This window comes from Amblyomma maculatum, chromosome 5 (assembly GCF_055883805.1).
Source record: "Amblyomma maculatum isolate TAMU_Amacu chromosome 5, ASM5588380v1, whole genome shotgun sequence".
Classification (NCBI taxonomy): Eukaryota; Metazoa; Arthropoda; class Arachnida; order Ixodida; family Ixodidae; genus Amblyomma; species Amblyomma maculatum.
The window spans coordinates 127150652-127175651 of record NC_139348.1 but is presented as its reverse complement, the minus strand read 5'-3'; the positions used below and the strand labels follow the sequence as shown (position 1 = coordinate 127175651).

Sequence of the window (25000 nt, the reverse complement as noted above, 5' to 3'; positions counted from 1 at the left end):
CAAACACTAGCATACCGTAAAGGGTCCCAAGACCTCTTCCACACCAGAGGTAGGCGTCCGTTAGCGTATTTTGCAGGCTTGATTTATTTCAAGCAGCCATGAATGAAAACCAATGATTTGGTTTGGTTTTAGGGGCTTAACGTCCCAAACTGACTCGATTTATGAATGACGCCGTAGTGGAGGGCTCCGGAAACTTCAACCACCTGTGGTTCTTTAACGTGCACTGACACCGCACAGCACATGGACGCCTCGCATTTCGCCTCCATCGAAAAGCGGCCGTCAGAAATAATAAATTTTGTCGTCGCGCCATTTATCGATGGTGGTTCGTTATCTCAACTTCAAGGCTGCCTTAAATTTTTTCCTTTCTCCTCACAGTAGATAATGCAATAAATATTTAAAAAAAATGACATCACCCACAGACAACACTAGCGGCAGGCAATACCTAGTAGGTACCACAAATACATCAAATGTGAATTAAACAGCAAGATATAAACAAGTCTAATGTTTTGCAAATAATCTGCACATCATCATCATCATCAACAACCTGACTATATCCACTGCAGGGCGAAGGCCTCTCCCATATTTCTCCACTTAATCCGGTAATCTGTCCATATGTACACGTAAAACGAAATTCGAAAGCTCTGTAGTCCTCAACACTGGGAAAAAACAATTTTTTGTCTTAAAGAGCAGCATGCACTCGACAGGACTAATAGGTATATCTGACATAATCTAAGGATAAGCCGGCAACACTGGCAGCAGGCAGATTACGCATTCTGCATGCAATGCTCGCCATTTGATGTAATTCGTTATTTTTTGCCACGTAAAGTAACTCCAGTGGCTAGTTTTTATTTGTGTGCGGCATTGATAAAATTGAAATGATGGGAGAAAGTAACACTTTAATATAGGCTCCTCATATCTCTAATTCTTGCTTAAATTTTTCAAAGCAATAATTTTTTTTGTTCCCATGCGAAATTTAGCTCGCGCCATACGTAAAATGAGCGAGGTTGGAAATACAAGAAAACTTTAGGTACCTATCGATAACACATTGCAGGACTAACCAACTCTGCTAGTTATCAATATATTTATTCTTGAAAGCTATCAACGCTTCAGTTGAGTCATGAAAGGTAGAAGAGTCGAGCTCCGTAAGGCTGTCGTCATATAAGTCCCTCACAAGTTCACCTCAAAGTATTGGTAAAACAAATTTCGGTAGCACTGGCGTTATCTGTTGCGTTGTCGTCGGGCACCAAGGCGCGCTCTGCATCGTCTCCATGGTTTTCAAGCAGATTGTTACGTATGTACGTCCCAATATCGTCTTGCGGCTGCTCGGTCTGGATGTCGGCTTCCATGTCCTTGCCTAGCCGGGCAGTCAAAATCATGTTGCCAGCTGGAGAAAGCATCCACAAGCACAGCACCAGAATCGCAGACGCAGTTAGGCTGAGAAGGATAGTCTTTGGCGACGTCAGTCTAGGGACAGCCTGTACAGGCTGTTCTCGGGAGCGGCAAACCATTCTTTCTGCGGGGCAACTAGCCGGAGGTTGTTGTAAACGAGGGGTTCCTTCGAGGCAAGCACCTTCCATTACTCGCCGAAAAGCCGGCTCTGTCGAACGACGTGGGCTTACGGTTACGAGCTTCACTATCGAGCCACGAGGGTAGACGTTACACTCGCTGGCCTTCATATTTTTGTCATTAGGAAACGCGAGCGCACGACCTTCGCCGGCTGGATACTACGTAGGCAACAGCTTAAAGTTTTATCTCGCTAAGTATTGTGAGATGAGCCCTACCGTAAGTTACGCCGGTGACAATGAGATGATCTTGTCTCTGGGCAGCGCCTTCTTCTTCTTCTCCCTCGTTATAACGGCACACACCCACCGTGGGGGATTGGCCAGAATTCGTTGTAGGTGACATAATATAATTGATAATGTCAATTTGACTGTATGATAGATAACATAATAATTAGGAGTTAGTGTTGCTGAAATAATTTTAAATTTTGGTCTGGTCTGGTCTGGTCGGCGTCTGGCCTGGTGCCCACAATCACAGGGAAAAACTAGCAAGAGCTAATTAGTAACCTGCAACGGCTTGAAAGTATTCCTCGCTTCCCTCTAGCGCTTTAGCGCGCTTGCAGTTACGCTGCATACACGTACCGGGAGCACAAGGGCAGCAGTCTGAAAGGTTCTCCTCCAAGGGTTGAAAGTAGCATGTTTATGAAGTTGTCATTGAGTAAGCGCGATCACTTGCACATACACAACCGCGTTTATATCATTTCGCTTGGGACAGTCAGCACGGCAATGCTTTAGCAAAACGACGCAGCAGAAGTAATAGTGCAAGACCCACAGCAGGCGTCTACCCCAAAAAGTTGACAGCTGTGATGTTCCTGGAGTTTTTACACCTGCAGAACCTTATTGTCGCATCCGTAGACAGCGAAATTGACTATTATTGTTGCAAATACAGAGTTCACAGCTCCTTGGATTTTCCGAACTACCCAAACGAAATCTCAACAGACGGCGACGATGACAAAGACTATGGCGGACCAGAAGCGGAAGGACTTCATTTTTCCCGTCGTCCCCCGCGCGGCAGCAAACAATGAATACAACCTATAATACCTTTTGCATGTTCCAGCTATTCAGGTATGAAAGGCTTTACTAGCAGTGATGCAAGCGAAGTGCATCGAAGCATGTCCGACACACACTGTATATTCCAGGACTTACAGAAGATACCTCTCCTACCAAACGGACGAACCTCAGAGATTTCTAGGTAGTGATGGGTGACACCATTTAGCTGCTCCTGGATTATTTTTGGATTTTTCAACTTCAGGGCTCCATGCCCAATTGGTACAAATGTCACCAGTATTACGCTTATTCCATTTCTTCCAAAAGATTCCAAGTCCAAGCTTTGGGCCGGCAGACTGGCAAACCAGGATGCCGAACTCCCACCTGGGGAAGCTAGAGACTTTATAGGCCTAATTGTACATGAACCCTAATTTCGGTTTAAAACAACTACTGGCCAATCCCCCGACGTGAAATTGCCTCACCGGAGAGAACGGTCAGGCTCGCAGACAAGACAGGATCCAGCAGTCAGGAGAAGACAGCAGAACAACACACCAGCACACTAGCACAATTCCACAGAACGAGATCTTCCCCTCTATACTTCTCTTTGCCTTCGCCTTTCACAGCTCCTTCAAGGTAACTTGTTGTTGTTGTTCTCCTCTAATTTGATGGCACACATCCACACAGGGGGATCGGCCAAGAATTGGGGTGCAGATATTTTAGATATTGAGATGTATAACTACATCGCAAAAATAAATAGAAATAAATGCTAGGGAATAGAGAATGAATTGTAAAAATTGTAAATTGAGAGTGGACTATACAATCAAAACACTCAAAACCACAGTCAACCAAATTTCCAGAATGATTAGAAGGGTGACCTGACACCGGAAAGGGATGAGGGAGGAGGACACCCTCCGCCTTGTACAAGCCCTAGTCGTTGGCAGGATTACCTACGGGCTCCCATATCACGAAATTAGAATCACTGATAAAAGGGCCATTGACACTATCATAAGAGGAGCCTATAAAACGGCCCTAAACCTCCCGCCAACAACATCAACGGAACGTCTTTGGGCACTCGGAGTGCACAACAACTTCGAGCAGCTCAAGGAGGCGATTCTAGAGAGTCAGAAACAACGCCTAACAACAACGCAGTCGGGTAGGGAAATCCTGTCAAAACTAGGGCTATGACAGGCACTAAGAACTTCTGAGATCAAATCACAAATTCCGACATCCACAAGAAACAACATCTATGTGAACCCGATACCCAAGCACATGCACCATGAGTTACAGAAGGGTCGAAGGAAATCCAGAGTCAAATCATTGGAAAAACAATTGTCTAAAGACGCGGAAGTTGTCTACGTGGACATAGGGGCTTACGGCGAGCCTGGCAAGTTCACAATAGCTGCAGTTGACCACCAGAAGAGGCCAATTATTCAGGCTTCGATCTATGCCAAGGATCCTGCGGAAGCGGAATCACTGGCAATAGCCGTCACCATATAAACACAAGACCACCAAAAGAAGTCATCACACGTAGTGACGGACTCCCAACCAGCCTGCAGGGACTACCTGGCCGGAAAACCTCACAGAAGAGCGTGTGCAATATTACGTTCCATCTCCCAGACGCACACAATTACATGGACACCTGGACACGAAGGCCTAGAAGGAAATGAGGTAGCGAATGATCTGGCCCGAGCTCTCACAAACCGGGCGGATCCCCATCCCTACCTCACCCCTCTCCTAGGACCCTACGGCGACAGGCTGGAACACCTACGGTTAGAAAGAAGAATTTTCTCACCACCACACAAACAACTTCCTTCCTCGGACGCTACAGACTGAAGAAAAATACAAACAAACACATTTCCTAATCATCACATTTTAAATAAGATAAGCCCAACAAAATACAGAGTTACTGTCCTTGGTGCGGTGCAAGCCCCAAACTCTATCACATCTTTTGGGAATGCCAGGACAAACCTAACCCAACGTTACTAGTGCCATGCCCGACACACGAGCAGTGGGAGGCGGCCCTGACCAGCGACAACCTGGACCAGCAAGCCTGGATTATCCAGCTAGTCCGCAAGGCAGCTGCTGCCAGCGGAGCCCTGGACTAGGGGCACCGACCACCCAGCTCCTGCGAATTCTTGCTGATTATTATGCTCATTAAAAGTTTTCTCTCTCTCTCTCTCTCCATATTTTCTTCTTCTTCTTCTTTCCTCCTTGCAATGGGCACCTAAGCCGGTGCCATGCGATTCCTCTTTTATTCAAATGTGCATTCATATCGTAAATCTAATACCGAATTAATTATGCAGCCATCAGTAAATGGTTAATACATGGGCACAATTTATAGGGTGCTTAGTGTCACCCTTTGGCTGTTTTAAAGGGGCTTTGATGCATCACTTTGAGACGTGATTTTTATTCGCGCTTTGCATATAGCGGCGATTGCGTACTTGCGACATAAGGTGAGAAAGTTCTTTGGCATTATTTTTAAAGCTTTATAGGTAGCTGGTGGACCAAAATACGTGGTCGCTAGTTATTCAGCGTTGTTTTTCACCACTTCACATCCACTGCGCTGGTAAGGAACACCTATATGTGGCTGTTGCTTCAAGGGCTGAGGCCTGTGCACACCAGAAATTCGGCCCTAAGCATTTAACATGCTTTCGTCGTCTTGAGCAAACAACACACCGTCAAGCTGTTTATTTTTAATATACCAATTATCCCTTTTATTAGGTTACATCGCGTACATGAACTAAAAGAAAGAAAAGGCTTATTCCTCGTCACTCAATCTGTGCATTCGAATCCAGACCTTTTGCTTTGGAACAGACATAATTGCGTACGTCTCCAACTCCAAATCAAGCTGAAAAACAAAGACGCGTGTTTCAATACCAGAATAAAGTGTCCCTTTATAAAATGCAAATCACAATTTGACAAACGAAATAATATACACTGTTCTTCTCCTTAACAGTTTGCGAAATATGCTGATGTTAGATCTACTCTCCCCTGGGACTGCTCGCTCCGGAAGGTGAAAGACATCGTTTTAAAAACTTTTCATGTAGATAAACATTTAGTTAGATTGAACTGAGATGGTATGGTTCATAAACTATCTGAGCTCTGCTCGGCGTCCTCTATTCATTACTGCTCTCACCGTGCGTACTAACGAGGCAACTCTAGCATCACATTATATCATATAAATAACCCGAAATATAAAATTATAGTATTTGCTTCTGGTTTACATACGTTCTTCAGCTCAGTGTTTAAGGCGCTGATTTCTTAAATAAAAATACAAATATTTGAATTCTTGTTAAAGAATACAACGTATAAATTATGAATTCCGCAGCCAATCTCTTTCACCACTACAAATAAAATATATTGTTCTATTGTCTGACCTCGGTGGTACCTTTTTCTTACACCTTTAAACTCAAGAGCAAAACAAAACTCCCCATGAATCAACTTTTCATTCTGAATTTATGTGCATTACGGATGCATCATTGGTAATTTTTATCCTTGTGTGTTCCTCGTGCTTATGAATGTATTTGCAATTCCGGGCCTCTTGTTAAAAAGAAATTCAGATTGGCGGCTGTAGTTTACGCTTCTTCATGGAAACATTTTTCACAGATATTCGAACTGAATATCTCTAATCAGCTAACTAATACGATACTGCAGACAGTGAATAGCACATAGAATAATCGGACTCCAGTGTTTCGAAGCCAAATTTGTTTTTTTCATTGACGTTAAAAACTTAAAGAGGATTGCACTTAGGTTCCGTGAGTCTGTTCCGATAATCTCAGTCTTCTCGCTTATAAAGAAAACATTAGGTAACCAGTAATACCCTTGCCATATTGAACAGCTCAGGGCAACCAGGCTGCAGCACGCGAAATGCAGCATCTGAGCTGAATTGTAGGACTCTCTAACTAGGCTGATCGACCGTCACCCATGTTCCACCAAGGTATGTATTCTTTCATCGGTTCCTATTTTTATTCTCCCTCCTATCCATTGAAACCCGTCAATAAAATGAAATATTGCTACCTTGTGAAATTGCCACCTTTGTCATTCCCTGCGCTTTCCCACACATTCGACTCTTCCATTGGCCGAACGCCATCACGTGTTTTCCTGCGCTCTTTTCGTGCTTGTCGGGTTGTTACCTCCTTTCCCGCGGTGCCAAGCAGCGCGTCCGGGGCACACCAACTCCACGTATCGCTACGTTCTGCATCTCTTCCGTGCCCTTTTTAGCATAGCTCCTCCTTCGCGATGCCAGTTGCTACGCTTTCGAATGCAGCACATGAGAACGTGTGACGGCAAAGGGCTATTCTCGATACCATCATGAAATCTAAATGCGGCGCGGAGGTCGGTTTGGCTGCTTGGGATCAACCGGCAGACCAACGATTCAAACTACTGAAATAAAATTAGCTGGGGCTTAGCTTTAGTTCAGCCCGGTAGGTTGCTAAAGCAATAATAGCATGGCTACGCTATAGCTCAGCTCGTAGTGTAGCCAATTGTGGTGTACCATGTTGACCGTACGATTACCACAGGACACACATCTCTAGCTAACTGCATCTTGCTTCGCCTAGCTGCATCTTGAGCGCGCCGTCGAGCGAAACGCTGTTCCCGTTCTTCATCTGTCTCTGTAGCCAGCTGTCGTTTCCTGGCTTCATCGAGACGGCGTGACTTTTATTTCTGTTTACCAGATGCATAGCGATTGCCTCAGCTGAGCAAGCACGAGCATTTATATACCCATCATTTTCCTCCTCCTCCTCTGAACTGCGAGAGAAGAGGTGACAGCAGCGCCTCCACTCGGTAGCAGCGCGGCTCCAGATGTAGCGCGCCGTTCCTACAGACCACCGCCACCCGACGACTCGACTTGGTAGCCCATCTCTCGCTGCTGGTATGACGTCATAGCCATCTGAGGTCATTAAAGGTCAAACGTGCCTACCGACCGTCGCTACGCGAAGGGCTGAAATAGGAGTAGTATTGCTTTCGCAAAAAGAAGAATTTGAAACTCGAGGCTGTTACATTAGCCTGCATTCATCGGAAGCAGCCTAAGTCCAGGAAACCGCCTGCCAAGCGTAAAAAGGGGCTTCATCTCGCTTCTCCTCCAAAGCGTGAAAAAGGGGTGGCTGTCTCTCCCAGGATCGTTTCACACTCACGCCTGAAAGACTACTGCCGCCGCGTTTATGAAGCTTACAAATAAATCCCCGGCATTGCACAATGTGTTCTGACGCTAGCGAAAAACCTGTATGAGTCACAATAACCTCATACAGAATTCTCATACTAAACTCATACAAATCTCATACAAATTTCATACAATCTCATATATTTCTCATACGTTGAATGATATTTGTATGAGATTATATGAAATTTATACGAGTTTATTTTGATTTTAGTATGAGAAATCTGTTTGAGGGGATTGTGACCCATAGAGTTTTTTCGATAGGGGAGTCTTCTGAACTGCGGCAAACGGTTGAGTGGAACCTGAATAGAAGAACACTTCACTGTGGAGGTCTAGATCACGCTTCCTCAGCTTCACCGATGGCTCAGTGTCAGCTGTAGATAGCCGCGTACGCGCTTCTGCAATGTAATTCGATTTCGCAGCCCAAAACAAAGGAGGGGGGACCTGTTCCTCAATTCGGCCAGCTCCCGATGAGCATATGACGTACGGAAGTGGAGGTTGTGCATGAGTCAATGGTGAGGTCTCGCCTTTCGCGGCACAGTTTCTGGCAGATAACGGAAGCATTCAAGGGCAACGCCTTGTCTAGATTCCGTTTTAATGCTTCGGTAGGCAGTCACAATATAACTTGAAGACATTGGCAAAAATACACCATGAAAATATCGGGTGAAACCTATTACCAGTGCTTACTTCAGAGAGTGTCTTCTAGCTACCCCGAGCAGAGAGAGCTATTTTTAGTTCATTGAGGGTATTTATTACCCATATATACTATTTTACTCAGTCATTCGCGGCTAGCTGCTAGCATACCCGGCGCGTTACTGTAGGTATGTACCTATTAAATCAGCACACGCACGTTGACCTTTGAATTGAAAGGCAGCCAAAAGTTATGTATGAAAACGTTTGATGTGACCACGCATTCCTTTTTTTTTTTTTTTTGATGGGCAATGAACAGTAAGCGCATTGTTGTGTGAGCTCGAAATAGTGCACAGAAACGAATCACATACATGTCAAGGAGGCGTATTTTACCAATATGAAAAAATATGGACAAGCCACATCTCGCATATAGGGTAGTAAACATCATTGGCTGAGTAGACGATTCTCGGTACTAAGTTTCTACAAATCAGTTCGTTACCTTCTGACTTGGTCCCAATGTGATCCGAAAGTTGCGAAGCACTTCCATGGTCACCGATAGAATCTCGACCAGAGCCAGGCGGCTGCCGATGCACAAGCGCCTCCCGAGGCCAAAGGGGTGGAACACGATGGGGTGTATCAGTTCCTTGTCCTCGGGGCTGAACCTGCACTTGTGAAGAAAACCAGATAGTGTCTATGCGATATTACTCAGGCAGTATATTGCAAAACCGCAGAGGCTTGTTGACAATGCCTACAGCTAAGCAAAATACTGCTTACGCAGAATTTCTATTAGTTATACTTTTCTGAAGCTTTCACCTTTGATGTAGTCAAGTCGGCGCGGAATGTGTCTTGTCCGTATTGTGCAAGTTGTGCTTTCTATTTGTTCACTTGGAACATGTATCGAGTAGGCGTTTGCATCTTTCAGAAGTCATTCGATGAAGGCATTAGATTCAATCCTAACACTGTTCAAAAGCAAATTCTTACCTTTCTGGATCAAACTTTTCCGGCTCGTTCCAGTACTGTGGATCATGGTGAAGCTGATAAGTGGGTACAATGACAGAGGTGTCGTTCCGAATTAAGTACTTGCCACAGCGGAAATCCTCTTCGGCTGCCCGTGTTACCATTCTGCATAAGGAGCACATGGTGAAGCAGCTTATTAAGGCGAAAGCATTGCTTGGTTCATGGTGATAATATCGCATGGGTGAAACCTGTCCGCGAGATTCCGCATGATATCGGCGGAATTCTCCCTAAAATTGAGGAAAAAAACATCCTCCACCGAGAATCGAACTCCTACCTCGCTCATCATAAGCCGAGCGCGTTAACCGACTGAGCCACGCCAGGCACATGAGATTGATATCTTAATTCTCCTTGTCTTGCGTTCCTGCCTTCTCCATGGCGTAGGAGCGGCGACGGTGCCTTCGCCCTGGTCTCTAGGAGAAAGCGTGGCGCATGCCATCTGCCGCCATCTATGAAGACCAAACGCCGCAATGAGCGTACGCTACCGCCACCGAGTGAAGCTACTCACCTCGAATTCAGCACAAAAGAAACCGCTGTCCTGTACTGTGGGATTAGTGAAGTTCTGTCAAATAAACAGTGCAGTGCCTCAAGAATGTTTGTTTCCACAGCCGATAAACGTTAACCGTACGACATGACTTTGGAGCGTCATTCAAATCTGTGCGCACTTTCACAGTATTGTACTTTCAGAAAAATATGGTTCAGAAGAAAACACCTAATGACGTGTGCTGGAGATAAATATTCGTAAAAATGCTGAAATAATAAATGATATACCTATGTGGTCTCTTTTCATTAGAGCTGCGCAGATCACGCAGCCCCGCGTCATGCACCCCTGAAGAAGGAGCCGAGCCGGCTCCGAAACCTCCGGTTTTATAAAATAAAAGTGTTGGTTGGAGAAATTTCAAGTTTTATTGAGATTTTACATCGTGTCTATGAGCAATTTCGTTTGATACCTTTGTGCGAATGGTCCAAAAATCTATCGGCCTTCTCGTGATGTTTCACGGATAATGTCGGTAGTTTTCAAAAATAGGCTTTTGAAATTTGAACAACCCTTTCTTTGCCATTGTTCTGTCATTGCCACGAGCTTCAGAATAAGCTATAAACGTTAATTATGATCATTGCTTATTGATAATACAGTTAATTATTTTACTTATTACTCCTAATGTCTTTTTGTTACTCAGAAGCTTGAAGTTGTATAAGAGATACTGATAAAAATTTTAATAATTTTGAAACTGTGATTTCGGTAGCTTCTTCAAAGTGAAATCTTTTGGGGCTGCAATGAAATAAAACCCATGCTAAGCGACCGCATACCACACTAGCCTTGCCAATCAGTGCACGTCTCAGTAAATGGCCTAACAGTATACATTAAAATATTTCCTATGCTAGATTACTTAACAATGCTGCCAGTAAACACGTATTCACTGTATTCTGATGCGTATGACAGCTGGCAATTCAGTGCCGAAAAAAAAACATTCTTCTCACTCGATAAATCTCGATACATAAAAATGCTAAAACTCTTTAGTGAAATGTTCAGCATATCGTGAGATCAGTAACTATTAGCACCCAGCATGGCTCAGTAGAATTTGTCAGGCGCATACATAATATATTTCATGCGGCATTTCTTCCATTTTTGAGCATCTACAAACGCCGCCAAGCATCATACCCAACTTAGGAAAAACAATCAGTTCTTGTTTTGCGCCTCAGAGCAGATTGATGCCCATGTAATGTGCCTGGCGCGACTCTATTCCCGTCATTCTGCGGAAGGCGCACTTGTGCACCGCTCGTGACCACGCTCTACCCTAAAGTAACGTGCAGCTTTAATGCGGATAGGCTGTCTTCAAGGATATGTCCGATGTTCGGCTGGGCGAAATACCAAATGACCACTAGAGGTGCCTACTTAACTCTCTCCGTAACGATACATACTTTTGCCAAATTTGTTATGGAGAACGCCACGCCAAGTAAAACATTCTTTAGCCTCTCTGAAAAGTCTTCGCTGCTTTAGAGTGAGTAATGGGAAAATTGTTACAGCAACCGAAACTTCCGTTTGAATTTCACGATCTTTTTGCAACATAAGGATCACTCGTTCGCCCTCTTCTGAACTTTTGTAAGAGGCCTTGCAGTAAGTGGAGTCCTCCGCGAAGTGAGCTGTCTGTGCATTTTCTACACAGGCGGAAGAAGTGACTGTAGTGAGCAGGTCACCCTTCTTATACATCCCAAGAAATCATTCGCTACGCAGGCATTCAGGCCCTAAATAAGCTGGTACGGGAATACATTTTGAATATGAAAAATTATCAGGAGTGAGAGCTGATATCCTCTGATGCGCTGCATGCTCAGCTCGCGCAAAACGAGAGTATGCGATGGCCATTATTTAACAGGGCACGGGGGCGAAAATTCTTATTGCAACTTAACTATTAAAATATGAAACATGTAGCACAGACGTTCTTTAAACAGCGTATGGAAGCGAACTCTGTTAATAGAGCATGTTAAGACTAGTCATCATCATCATCGACATCATCATTAGCCTGACTATACCCACTGCAGGGTGAAGGCCTCTCCCATATTTCTGCCATGAGGCCTCTCCCAATTAACCCGGTAAGTATGTAGTTGCCGTACTTATGTGCAAATAAACATATATTTACATATTCCACGTTAGCAGGATAGGTAACATGGACACTCTCGTGCTGCAGGAATGTGACGCTGTTTGCCCATTCAGTTAAATGTGTACGAACCTTCGATCCCTCCAATTGGCATTGTGCCCCGCCACACATGTTCTGGTTAGAATGAAGACGAAAATCAGTAATTATACGCAAAGAAAATAAGAACATGTGTTTTCATAATTCACCTCGGCAAGAATAAGTGTCACTGAAACTCGCGTGCTACCTGAATCAGATGATGTCTTATCATTCTGCTAGATATGTGGGCCCTTCGACCACACTAATTAGCATTGTTCGCGTTACAAATGTTTCAGTTAGAATGAAGAACCAATTCAACAATTATACGCAATGTAAACAAAAAACGGCTCTTATTACACCTTGGCAAAATGTAACGCTGACACTCCGTGCTACATGGATCAGCTGCTGTCCCCATGTTCAATTTGATACGTGTTGAATTCCGACCACCATGGTTTCCCATCATAAATATTTTTGGTTACGGCAGGCAGAAAAAGAATGTCAATAAATGTTTAGGAAAGTTCAATAAAACTCACGTCACAAGAGGTGGATACATTCGCAAGGTCTCGTTGATGACCTGATTCGCGTACTGGAGACCCAGAAGGGTTTGCATTGACAGTTCCTTTCCCTGATAAAAAAACCAAAAAGAAAATAACGAAGGCGCTCATCCTATACAGAAACACGAATCGTTTAGAGCGCAGCTCTTAGGTGCCCATTTTTTAGCAGATTTTTCTCGGTCTTCTCCCAACAAAAATGTTCGTTCGGAACACAGATGTCTCGAAGAGTCTGGTTAATGACAGCATAGGAATTTTGAGTGACTTCTTAAGGCTATCGCATCCTACACTTGAAGCCGAATAGTAGAGAGATTTAGCATACCGTGATCCGCGATTCGCCATCGTGACCCTCTACCGCTCATCGGCGGGGCGTACATGCTGATTGGTTTCAATGCGGCAGGTCTATGTGCCGACATCTAGTATATGGCGCCATCTATCGACATCAAAGTGGTCTGGGCATGCGCAGTGGAAGGCGCGATGGCGGATCACGGTAGCGGAGCGGATTACGGTGTGCTAAATCTCTCTATTAAGTGTACCCGGGAGGACATGCCTCCTGTGATATATTTCTTCGTAAGTGACAATGGCTAACCTGGGCGAAACTTTTGTTTTAAAGCGCAGCTTGCAGGCGCCATTTTCTGGGCTGCGCGTAGTCGTCGTTGTCTTCAGCGTTACCAGCAACCGTCCAGCCACGCAAAGTAGTAGCAGAACGAAACACCACATGCTACCACTAGAATCTGGCAAAGTGTAGGGCTAGAATAATCTTCTAAATATTCAGGGAAGAGGGAAACCGCTAACGGATGGCTTAATGGCTGGAGGTGCAGCGATAACGGAGCACGGAGCACTACGCAACCTAAAGGTCACTGCAGCAAAGAGAACGCGTGAGTTGCCTGTCATAGAAGGCGGAGGCTAGAAATTAGAGGGCAACATAAGCTCCGCCATTAACTAGACAGAGCAAGAGCGCTTCACACACAAGGGCGATGTTTCTCAACCTTCTATTTTTTTATTAAGAGGAAAATCTGACTACGCTACGTTAACGCCAACCGTTTTCCGCAAAAATTCGAAGCAAAATGTAACATGTAATACGACATGAGATGGTAGAATTAGTAGTCATGTCTGAATGTGTATGACATGTAGTACATAAACGGCATCTTGAATAAAATCAGCTTACCGGTACTCACCTATGAGACTGCAACATGGTGGCTAACAAAAAGGGTTCTACTTCTGTTTAGGACAACGCAGAGCGCTATGGAACGGAAAACTGGTGGTTTCACGTTAGGTGATAGGAAGTCTGCAGAGTGGGTCAGAGAAATAACTCAAGGTACTGATATTGTAGTCGAAATCAAGAAGAAGAAATGGGCATGGGCAGGACATGTAGTGCGAAGCGAGGATAACCGATGGTCGCTAAGGGTAACAAACTGGATTTCAAGGGAAGGAAAGCGTAGCAGTAGGCGGCAGAAAGTTAGGTGGTGGATGAGATTGAGAAGTCCGCAGGGGTCGCATGGATTCAGCTAGCACACGACCGAGTTAAATGAAATAAAATGGGAGAGCCATCGCCCTGCAGTGGGTATAGTGTGGCTCGTGATGGCAACATAAACGGCATGTGATGTCGTTGTAGTTCTTGTGTTATAGTAATGATCGAAGTCATAATCTAGGAGTCATGAGTAAAGACATGTATAAAGGTTTGCGCTGAGTTACACAAGTCATGTCATAGTCATGAACGTATTGCCCTAATTGTTTTTTCACATACATTTCGTCACCCTCTATTGATTGACACCACTCATTAACCTCTACGACTTCTCAATTACTCACAACTTCTGGGGACACAATTTTTGCGTGTTTTTTCCTTAATTAACAACCTAATTACGTTATTGGCCTAATTATTATTTCTAACACAACATTACGCCACCCTCTATCGATTAATATCACTCATTAACCTTTACCACTTCTACTCACAACTGCTGCGGATAACTACTAAATTTTTTACTGTAAAAAATTACTTAACTTATTGACCTAATTATTTTTTCTGCAGCAATATTAAATCAGCTTCTATTGATTGACACCACTCATTAACCTCTACCATTCCTCAATTACTCACAACTGCTGCGGCCACAATTTTTCGGACGCGGTCTGCGGACACACTCTGTGTACAGACGACTCTGAACATAGCGAAGTAACGCTTTCGAGTTAAAAAATAAGGCCGCTCCTAGCAAGAAAATTATTTTTTTTTTCTTTTCACAACCTCCGCAGCATGTCGAGAGAATCGTATTTATAGTATAAGAATTTTTAAGTCAATTTTATTCTGCAGCTTCGACGTGCTCAACCAGAGCATTAACTTATATGTAAAAACGATGCTTAGGTGGTATTACTCATTTCACTTATATTATGATTACGTTTGATAGTCTCAAGGCCGGGTTCAGTGAGCTATTGTAGCATAATTGTGTAGGAAGTCCTGGAAATATGTTTGTTAGCTTTTCCTACCATAAAGATAATCCTACTTTTTCCTATCTTGTTTATTTTTCTCTTTTTCCAGCTCCCTTTGCAAGGTTGAAGCCGGACTGCAATCTGCTATTCTATTCTGAATCATTTGAGCCTATTACCAAAAAAAGACAGGTGCAGCATCTTTTTCATTTTGCATGAACGCTGACCATTACAGCTACCACTACTACGGCTCCGTGGCTGCGCGACTCGGCGGTATTTGATATTCAGGCGGGTTTCGACTAGAACAAAAATAAGATTAACGCGCAGTGCAGGCGCAGATCAAGTCGCTGAAGTCATCTTAGCAAGCACCTAACGAAGGCGTTGCAAATGCTCGAAAAGAAAAAGAATCTGAGACTACATCAGACATATTGCTCAATATTATGTGGATGCTTCAGTCGAAGTTTGAGATGTCATTTTTTTCGCCTTTACAATAAACCATCATTTGTACGGTAAGCATTTGGATTAAATATTTGTCGGGTCTTCAATGAAAGTGTAAAAAATGGTTTCTCTAACGTACATTACACTTTTAACAAACAACAATTGATTAGGAGCTTGTAATATAATCAATGTTCGGTCACAGCAGTTACGTGACTCAAGTTTTCTGTGTAGGTGGATGTCACTAAAATTTAAAACAGGAAGTGTGAGCCATGATTGCCGGCTACAAGTATTTAAATATATGAGTTCTACTAATCTTAAGCACATTCAAGGCAGATGTCCTCGCTCACCTCTTTTTCAAAAGCATCTAGAGCCTCTCGCCTTACTTTCTCTTGTATGTCTTGATACCTTCCCATAACGTAAAACCAGTATGTTAATGCAAGTCTTGTAGTGTCATACCTGCAAAGAAAGGGACACATTGTAATCCTGTTACGTGCGTTTGTTGCCTAGTTTCGCGAGAAACTAAACAAAGCTTACCCTGCCAGAAAAATAACCATGCAGTTTCCAGAAATTTCATCCATCGTATGCTTAGGAAGAGGTGCTGAAGAAGAAAACACTTGAATAAAATACCTGCAATATCGCACGATAAAGCAATCACATTCATCATTCGTGCTTTCTCCCTCCGTATTGATTATGAATACCAGGCCTAGATAACGTGATAGCTGGGACCCGTGCTAAATAGAAACTTTTCCCATAGGGATAAAATGCAACTGGCCCAAAATTTACACTGGCTTCTGAGGTGTTATTTGGAGTTCACAGTGCAGACGGTGTGTTAAGGCCAGCTCTCAGACAATTGAGCTTCAGGGAATATCTCCTTCTTACCCCTGCAGGGATTAAAAATGTCAGTGGTTTTAAACAGTCTCACGACATGAGGCGGCTTCACACTTAAAAGCCCACGTGATCCTACGAAGGATGCACGATCTTACAAATTGCTTCATGCGCATCAGGCTACAGTAAGGAAAAGAGTAGTAGAGACGCTTGTGGATACCTGTATCCCGGAGACAGCAAACAATTGTGAATGGAGCTGAAACGCTCGTCCTAAAAGCGTCTAGCACAGTCTATTAAATTTAAGAAAAGGACTCCGAAACATGCAGCTAAATTAGTATTAAAAACAATTAAAGTATCTGCACTTGCACTGAAATCTACCATGGTACCCCAACTGACCTAAAAAATTGCAATCATATCCGCTAATTCTAGATATTTTGTAGAAAAGCTTTATTAATTTTATATTTACACGCATTGTTTACTGTCGCGATAGTATTTAATACATCCGCTAAAGTTCGCTCGCTAGGTTTCTAGCTAATTTTGCAACTATTTACCAAAACTTGTCAATTTGTTTTCAGCAGCAGTCTGGCGTATTTGTTCCGAACGTATGACAAGTTTCAGAAGCAAAATTTTAGTGCATCGTAAGCTTTCATCATTTCTGTAAGAATACTCAAAAGCTATTTTGCAGCTTTCACCAAGAATTATTTCTTAACTACAGCCCATTCGTTTACTATGTAAGATAACTACTCACTCAGAGCGCACAGTCTTTAAAGGCACATTTTTCAATTCTGTTCAATTCAATTCAGTTTGTTTAGTATTTGTTTCATTAAAAAAATGCAAGGGCAAGAACAAAAAGCTGCTACCGGAGCGGCTTTACAAGGTTCTAGCCCTCTCTCCTGGCAACGGAAATTATCAAGCCTACAGTAAATCTGAAGTTGCAAATAGAACAATTTTGCAGCAAAGAACATACAGCTAGAATAATGTTATACAACAAAAAAGCGACACCGAATAAACAAACATACAGTGCGATGCAATATCAAGCTTATACAATAGAAAGCGATGGGGGGAAAATATTGCCTTCAGAGATTAATTAAATTTACACGTAAAAATTTAAGACCATAAAAAGACCAACAGCTAAGACCAATCGCTGCCTCTGTACATTTTCAAGAACATGTAAAGTATCAAGTGCACCTCCCCCACCAAAAGAAGCCAAGCAGCGAGGCTCGCCCCTCCAAGCCTGTCACAAGCTGCCTCACCTATTATATAGAGCGAAATTCACGGGACCCCCTCGCTCCTCTGGACTAGATTCGACAAGCCGATGGGGCAGCGACCGCCTGTCTGACGCAAACGCTGCGTAGACAGCCGAGTGTATAAAATAACCGACCGCAGAACGCCCGCGCCAGTGCGCCTGGGGAGCTTCAGACTTCCGGCCACTCTCGTGCTCCGGTAAAAGCGTATTGTGTTTCTCGGGCCCGCGATCGACGCATCGTCCTCTGCCCTTGTATGGTCATCGCTACCGAGCAACCCGGCCTTCGACGCCTCAGCAAACAAGAAAGCCGTGAAAATTGCATTCGCCAGAGACTGTTGTTCAATCGAACATTATTTTCGCTTTTTTACCTTTACCTGACTTAACTACTATTTTACGCTGTGTTTCCTATGTAACTTTTGTCCATACTTATTATATTTAGAATACTTGCTTTATTATCTTTATAGCCTTATTTTTATCACAGTGTTTTGCTCATTGTCGGGTTGTTTTTCCTTTTGTCATTTAATTAGTTGTCTTTTATCAATATCTTGTCTTATTATGGAGGTTTCCGAATGCCTGAAGCTAACGCTCTTCCATTTTTCTTAATTTTCTATCGCGGTGAGCTATTTGTGATCTCGTCATCCTTCGGGATGGCGGGCGCACGACCCCTGCGCCCACCCACCACCATCGAGTATGCTGCGGCGTACTCGACGGGTCACCTCAACGTCGCGGACGTGGAGCTTCCAGACTCGGCAGATGACTCCACAGTGACTGACATGGATTCTGACAGCAGCTACACGCCTGTACAGTCGCGCCGCCTGAAAAGGAAGCTGCGCCGAACGTCAGTAATGAGTGAGACACCAAATAAGAATGCTGAAAAGCAAAGGATCTTTTCCGTGGCCTTCGTACCAACAACGGCAACGGCGAATATGAATGTTATGAACAGACAGCACCTGACCCAGTTTTTCGACCAGCTGGTTCCCGGTGAAGTTGACGAAGTCAGAATTAATCCCTGGAAGAATGCCCTGACCGTGGATGTCAAATCCCAGGCTACAGTGGACAAGCTGAAAGGAATTGGTGCGCTTGGCAACATGCCGGTCCGTTCTTTTCTTGCACATGGGAAAAAGACTACTGCTGGTGTAATCACCGACGGTGACCCCGAGATAAGTGAAAGCGATCTCTGCACGCTGATCAAATCTACGGCGCGCATTGTGGATGTTCATCGCTTCGGCCGCTCAAAGTGCGTTAAATTAGTCTTTGAAACTGAATCACCATCCCACGTTAAAGTGGGCTATGTGAGACACCCAGTTTGGATGTACGTTCCAAGCTCTGTTCAGTGCCACAAATGCCACAAGATCGGACATGTGAGTGCCGTTTGTCGAAACGAGGTATCCTGCCGTCGATGCGGCGATACGCATCCTCACGACACATGCCAGACGGAGACTATCAAGTGTGCGAACTGCTCGGGTGCCCATGAAGCAACGGCTAAGGACTGTCCTAAAATTAGGAACGATCGATGTATACTAAAGAAAATGGTGCGAGACAACTCGACTCATCAAGAAGCGGCTGCATCTATTCGTCGTAGCAAACGCCGTTCCCGACGCCGACACAAGGAATCGGAAGGCAAGCCTAGCCTGGATAAGTCAACTTCAGAGTTAACGTCAGCTCAGGTGCCACAACAGATTGAGTCTATTCCCGTTCAGAATACTCTTGCTGTAATGTCACAGGCAATGTCACAGGCCAAGGATCAGACAGAAGATGTTGTATTACCTGCCGCCTCTGATGTTGAGCGGCCTGCTCTACCATCAAAGGCCATCGCCAGGCCTCATCCCAGTTTAGTTGCCACACGTGCTGAAAATTTCGACAACCTCGACAGCCAGCAGGTGAAAGAAATGCTGAAACAGCTGGTTCGTTCAATGCGGGTGCTGCTCTCCAGCATCAACACGCAAACAGCAAAGTTTGCTGTTCAGTTTTTGGACGCATTTGAGCCGCTCTTGGCGGCATTGCAATAATTCACAATGGCGCAACAAACTAACGCCACCTCTGTGACGATGCACTTGCGCCGCAGTGTAGTGATGCAATGGAGTGCCCGAGGCCTGCGTGGTCGGCTGAGTGACTTCCGACAGCGGGTACAGAAGTACCGCTTTCCTATGATTGTGATCTGTGAGCCCAACATGCCGGCTGCTTTCCGCCTTTTTGGATATGTTCTGCTGTGGTCTCGAGAAGCAGACGAAACAAGCAAAGTGTTGGTGTGTGTACGCCAAGACATTGCGCACGTCCGCCATGCTCTGCAGCCCCACAGCACGAACCACTACATTTGTTTGACATTAACCCTGAAAGGACGAGTATGTTCTGTAATTGGCGCCTATATTTCAACGAGAGATGGCTTGGACAAGTCATATCTATTTTCAACAATCCAGTGCTGTACAGCTCCTCGTATTATTGTGGGGGACTTTAATGCTCACCACCCTCAGTGGGGTAGTGCCATAATGAACAATCGAGGAAGAGACCAGGCAGACTTCATGCATACGCAAGATCTCGTCAATATAAACGACGGCTCACCGACGTTTCTACGCGGAACAACCTACAGCAGGTGCTTGGATGTGGCGTTTGTTTCCAGAAGCCTCCATCCTTCTGTTTCTTGGTGTAGTGATGTGGAAACACATGGGAGTGATCACATACCAACGTACGTATGCATCAAGTGGTTTGCACCTGCCACTTCGCCTCGTGTGCAATACACAGACTGGCCCGCCTTTAGGGCATCGGTGGAGATTTCCAGCGTGGACCTCCGGTCACCATCTCAAATAGATGGCCTCATTACTTCCTCTCTAAGTGAGAACACTCGCTATGTTTGTGTGCCGATGTCAGTGTCCAGCATCGACGTGGAATTCGAGCGACTTCGCGCGATCCGTCGGCGAGCTGAAAGGAAGTACAGAAGAACGAAATCCGCGTAAGATCTCGCACTTTCTCGCAAAGCTAAACGACACGTTCTAGGCCACCTGGAGAGGTTAGGACGACAACGTTGGAGGCAGCTCTGCTCATCACTGGATCCCCGTAAGCCCGTGTCGCGTATCTGGCATGTTGCAAGAAGCTTGCGCACACCTCCGCGAGAAAGGCACCCTTTTCGTGCCCTGAAGTTGACGTAGCTGAAGATTTTTGTAAAATGGTTGTGCCCGGGCACAAACCAGGCACAGTTAGCAGATGTTTTCGCGCCACCTTCGCCGAATGATCAATACGACGTGCCCTTTACAATAGCTGAATTAGACGCCGCTCTTGCTTCTTGTCGGCATTCATCTGCACCTGGTCCCGACAGGATTACTTATACAACCTTATCAAACCTAGGCAAGGATGGCAGAACTGCACTACTAAATTACTTCAATGATATATGGGCTTCTAGTACTGTTCCTGAACACTGGAAGATTAGCCGCCTGGTTGCTCTTTTTAAGCCTGGAAAGCCTCCTCTCGAACTTACCTCATACCGGCCAGTTGCCCTAGCAAGCTGTGTTGGAAAAGTTATGGAGCGAATGGTGCTAACAAGACTGGAGTGGTATCTAGAGAGTAATGATCTTTATCCGAATATGATGACTGGATTTCGCCGCGGACGCTCTTCCATTGACAGCGTCATCGACCTTGTGGCGACAGTAGAACACGAAAAGCGTCACCGTCGACTAGTAGCTGCTGTATTTTTAGATATAAAGGGAGCTTACGACAACATCCTACATGATGCTATTCTTGATGCACTTGACGACGTGGGAGTTGGTGGCCGGCTATACTTGTGGATTGTAGGATATCTCAGTGGCCGCTCTCTTTACATGACTACGCCTGAAGGAGATACTACCCGCTTTCAGGTCGGTCATGGAGTTCCACAGGGAGGAGTCCTCAGCCCAACTTTATTTAACGTTGCGCTAATTGGCCTTCGCCCTGCAGTGGGTATAATCAGGATGATGATGATGATGATGATGATGATGATGATGATGATGATGATGATGATGATGATGATAATTGGCCTGGTGAGTGAACTGCCAGCTAAGATCCACATAAGTGCATATGCTGACGACATCTGCATCTGGGCCTCTGGTTCGACGCGCCCACAACTACGTGCGAGATTGCAACGAGCTGTGTCATCGACATCGATGTACTTACGGCGTCAAGGTTTATACTTAGCGGCAGAAAAGTGTGCAGTGATTGCGTTTACAGGGAAATGTGTCAGCCGCTACCCGATTGCCCTTCATGGAGTCGTAATACCATGCGTCTCCAGGCACAGATTCTTGGGAGTAATTATTGACCACCGACTATCTTGGTCGAAACATGTTATTATGGGGAAGAAAAGGCTAATTAATTTTTGCGATGTACTTCGTTACATAGCTGGCATCAAATGGGGTCCAACTGAGCGCTCCTTAATGCGGCTTTACGAGACCCTGTTTGTTGGTTACATCCGGTACAGTCTTCCTGTACTCTCTAGTATGAGCATTTCATGCTTGCGGACTTTAGAGAGCGTACAATCGCAGGCACTGAAAATATGCCTTGGACTGCCTAGATGCACCTCTAACAAAGGTACAATTGAATATATCCATATCCATATACTTGTCACACGAACCACTTCGTGTATATTTACGAGCACTTACAAGACACAGTTTTCACCCACTCAGCAAGATTCTGGATGAAAGGCCGGACTGGAGTTTTACAAGCGCACTCCGCTGCCATCAGTCGCAAGTATCGACAGGATATGCCCTCCCATATCGTCCCGCCCAACCACCTTGGACGATGGATAAACCATTGGTGCACCTTCGTGTTCCCGGAATACTAAAGAAATCAGTGGTGCCAATTAGTGGACTCAAACAACTTACTCTGGCGAACATCTGGTCAGAATATCCTCATTATATTCACGTATACACCGATGGATCTGTGTCAGCACAGGCATCCGCTGCAGCTGTGGTCATACCAACTCAGAAAACGACTCTGCATTTCCTTTTGGGACATACCTCTACATCAACCGCTGCTGAACTTGTAGCCATTCGGGGAGCTATTCGCTACATATGTGGGGAACCACCTCAAAAATGGTGTATATTCACGGACTCAAAAACTGCATTACAAATTTTGGAAAACTTCTTACGCCACACTGCCTATCAGTCCCTGGCACTAAACATTATGGAGCTCCTCACATCTGCCCAGCTGCAAGGCCACAGGATAATGTTTCAATGGATCTCTGCCCACTGCGGGCTCCATGGGAATGAACAGGCCGATGTTGAAGCGAAAAGCGCACTCATCAATGGCCTCCAAACAGCTGTGCCTTTTTCAAGAGGTGACACGACGTGCCTTCTTACGAGTTGTATGAATAATGCTACAGTAGCTTACTGGGCCCAGCCAGACGCCCGACACATTCGTCTAAGAAGGCTCGATCAAACATTAAAATTTTGTGTTCCACGTGATATTCCGCGTCATCAGGCATGCTTACTACATAGACTTCGTTTAAACGTGGCTTTCACGCACAAGTACTTACATTTAATTGGACAGATGGACTCGCCGGAATGTTCAACTTGTGGCATCCCAGAGACTGTGGATAATATATTATTGGTGTGCCCAGCGTATGCGCGCGAAAGAAGTGTGCTAGCGGCTTTCTTGAAGCGTTTAGACAAGAGGCCTCTGTCGGAGGAACTGCTGCTGGGCGCTTGGCAGGACAAGGGGAAGGGGAAGGGTATCCAGGCAGTGCGCGCTCTTTGCCGTTTTTTGTGCGCCAGCCGACTTGATTCGCGCTTGTAAAACAAGCTACTGTATCTGTATATGTATTTCATGTGCCTTCTCCCACATCGTCACCCATCACGACCTTCTTTCTTCTCTCCTTCCCCTTCCCCAGTGCATAGTAGCAGGCCAGATTTGAATTATTCCGGCCAACCTCTCTGCCTTTTCCTTTCAATAAATACATCTATCTATCTTATTTTTATCACAGTGTTTTGCTCATTGTCGGGTTGTTTTTCCTTTTGTCATTTAATTATTTGTCTTTTATCAATATCTTGCCGTGGCGTTTTTATTTTTTATTTGTACTTTATTATTATGCAGTGAATTTTGACCTACTAATTATAAACATTCAATTGTTTGTAAAAGAAAGTCACCTATTTGAACTTATTCCTCAATCACACACCGACACACATACTTCATGGGTTGACAGGTCTAACTTTTAAATGTGCTCTCAAACATCATAGGGGGAAGACGGGTAACCGTAAAGGGGACCCCGCGCCTCTTTTGACGCCACATCGGCGGTTTGCGACACAGCCGCATGGTAGAGCCATCCCTGCACCGTCAGTACCTTCACAAAGAGGCGAGGACAAAGATTAACCCCACCCCACATACCCCCGCAGCACAAATAGCGCTACAAATGCCCCACCACAGAGCCAAGAAAGAAGCCTCGCCGTCTGACGTTCCGGACAAATAGCCGACACATGCAATTCGACCGATATAACTTGATTCAACATTTACACAAACAAATATGAGGTGTATCGCATGCGCAACGGAATATACGATGCAATTGTGGCCACGTATCTTAAGCTCAGACCCTTCTCGTTAGTTGGCTCACATCATAGAGTTTTCTCACAATACAAAACATGTCCCAGAATCCTGAGCATCCTTTATTTGCGCTCAAAGCAGTTGCGTTTAAAGAGAGGTAAAGCTACGATAACATTGATGTACTTACCATACAGAATTCGGTAAGAGACCTCGGTTGACAGAACTTAATTCACCAAACACGACTAGTGGCCAAACAAATAAATACAAGATTCCATAGTTTTTTACTCCCAGCAACGCGATAATTCTCTATGAGTAAGCCGACGCGCTGTGACGTATGTGGCACTGAATTCCAGCCCACATAATTGTACTTGCCTGTGCAATATATCTACATATGCCCAGCCTTACCGGTCTGTTACAATATCCCTAGCAATTCTCAAACTTGGACGCTCTGTAAACTGAGCTGCTGCTGAGGCGCTAATATTAGGAGGAGTCACAAGTGCTATAAGAATGTTCCAAACAGAAAATTTGAATACCAACCAAGTTCCTCACTAATGTTGCTTTTCCTTGCAACTATTCGCTTGCTAGCTCACCCCTTTCTTTCGATGTCACACAGTTCTTTCCTTTGGTGTCGTTCCTCCTTGCGAGCGCATTATCAAGAAGGATTTGAGTCATGTCCGGCAGACTCACCTGCAAAGAACGCAAAGCAGGTGGCTATTGGCTAAACCAACATTATTGCAGTCACTCGCTATAATAATTTATTCAAGCATGGACATCACGATACTGCGCGACGTCACCGGCAATGAAGCGTTGATCACTATACTCACTTTAAAGCCAGAGAGGGGCTAAGCGATTGTATGTCTTCTCAAATATTCTAATATTATGCTAGTATCACACCTAACTCAATCTCTGCCTTGGGAAAACAAACCCTCAAGTGCACCAGTGGCGACATCATGAATGTCATCTAATATGAATTCTCCGCATCGCATTTCAGTATTTTATGCCCTTAC

At 44.7% G+C, this 25000-nt stretch overlaps 1 protein-coding gene across 1 annotated transcript in view; it reads right to left on the bottom strand.

Annotated features, from left to right (window-relative positions):
* Positions 1-5263: 5263 nt before the first annotated feature.
* Positions 5264-25000, bottom strand: part of LOC146189494 (putative cytochrome P450 9f2) — a 35827-nt gene continuing 16090 nt past the window's right edge. Inside the window, exons 8-14 of the mRNA XM_084605280.1 lie at positions 24584-24680; positions 15959-16022; positions 15772-15880; positions 12551-12642; positions 9316-9456; positions 8834-8996; positions 5264-5394 (exon numbers count right to left, since the gene is read on the bottom strand). Coding sequence (XP_084461406.1) covers positions 5305-5394; positions 8834-8996; positions 9316-9456; positions 12551-12642; positions 15772-15880; positions 15959-16022; positions 24584-24680 — 756 coding nt within the window. The 3' untranslated portion in view covers positions 5264-5304. The remainder of the gene's footprint in view (positions 5395-8833; positions 8997-9315; positions 9457-12550; positions 12643-15771; positions 15881-15958; positions 16023-24583; positions 24681-25000) is intronic.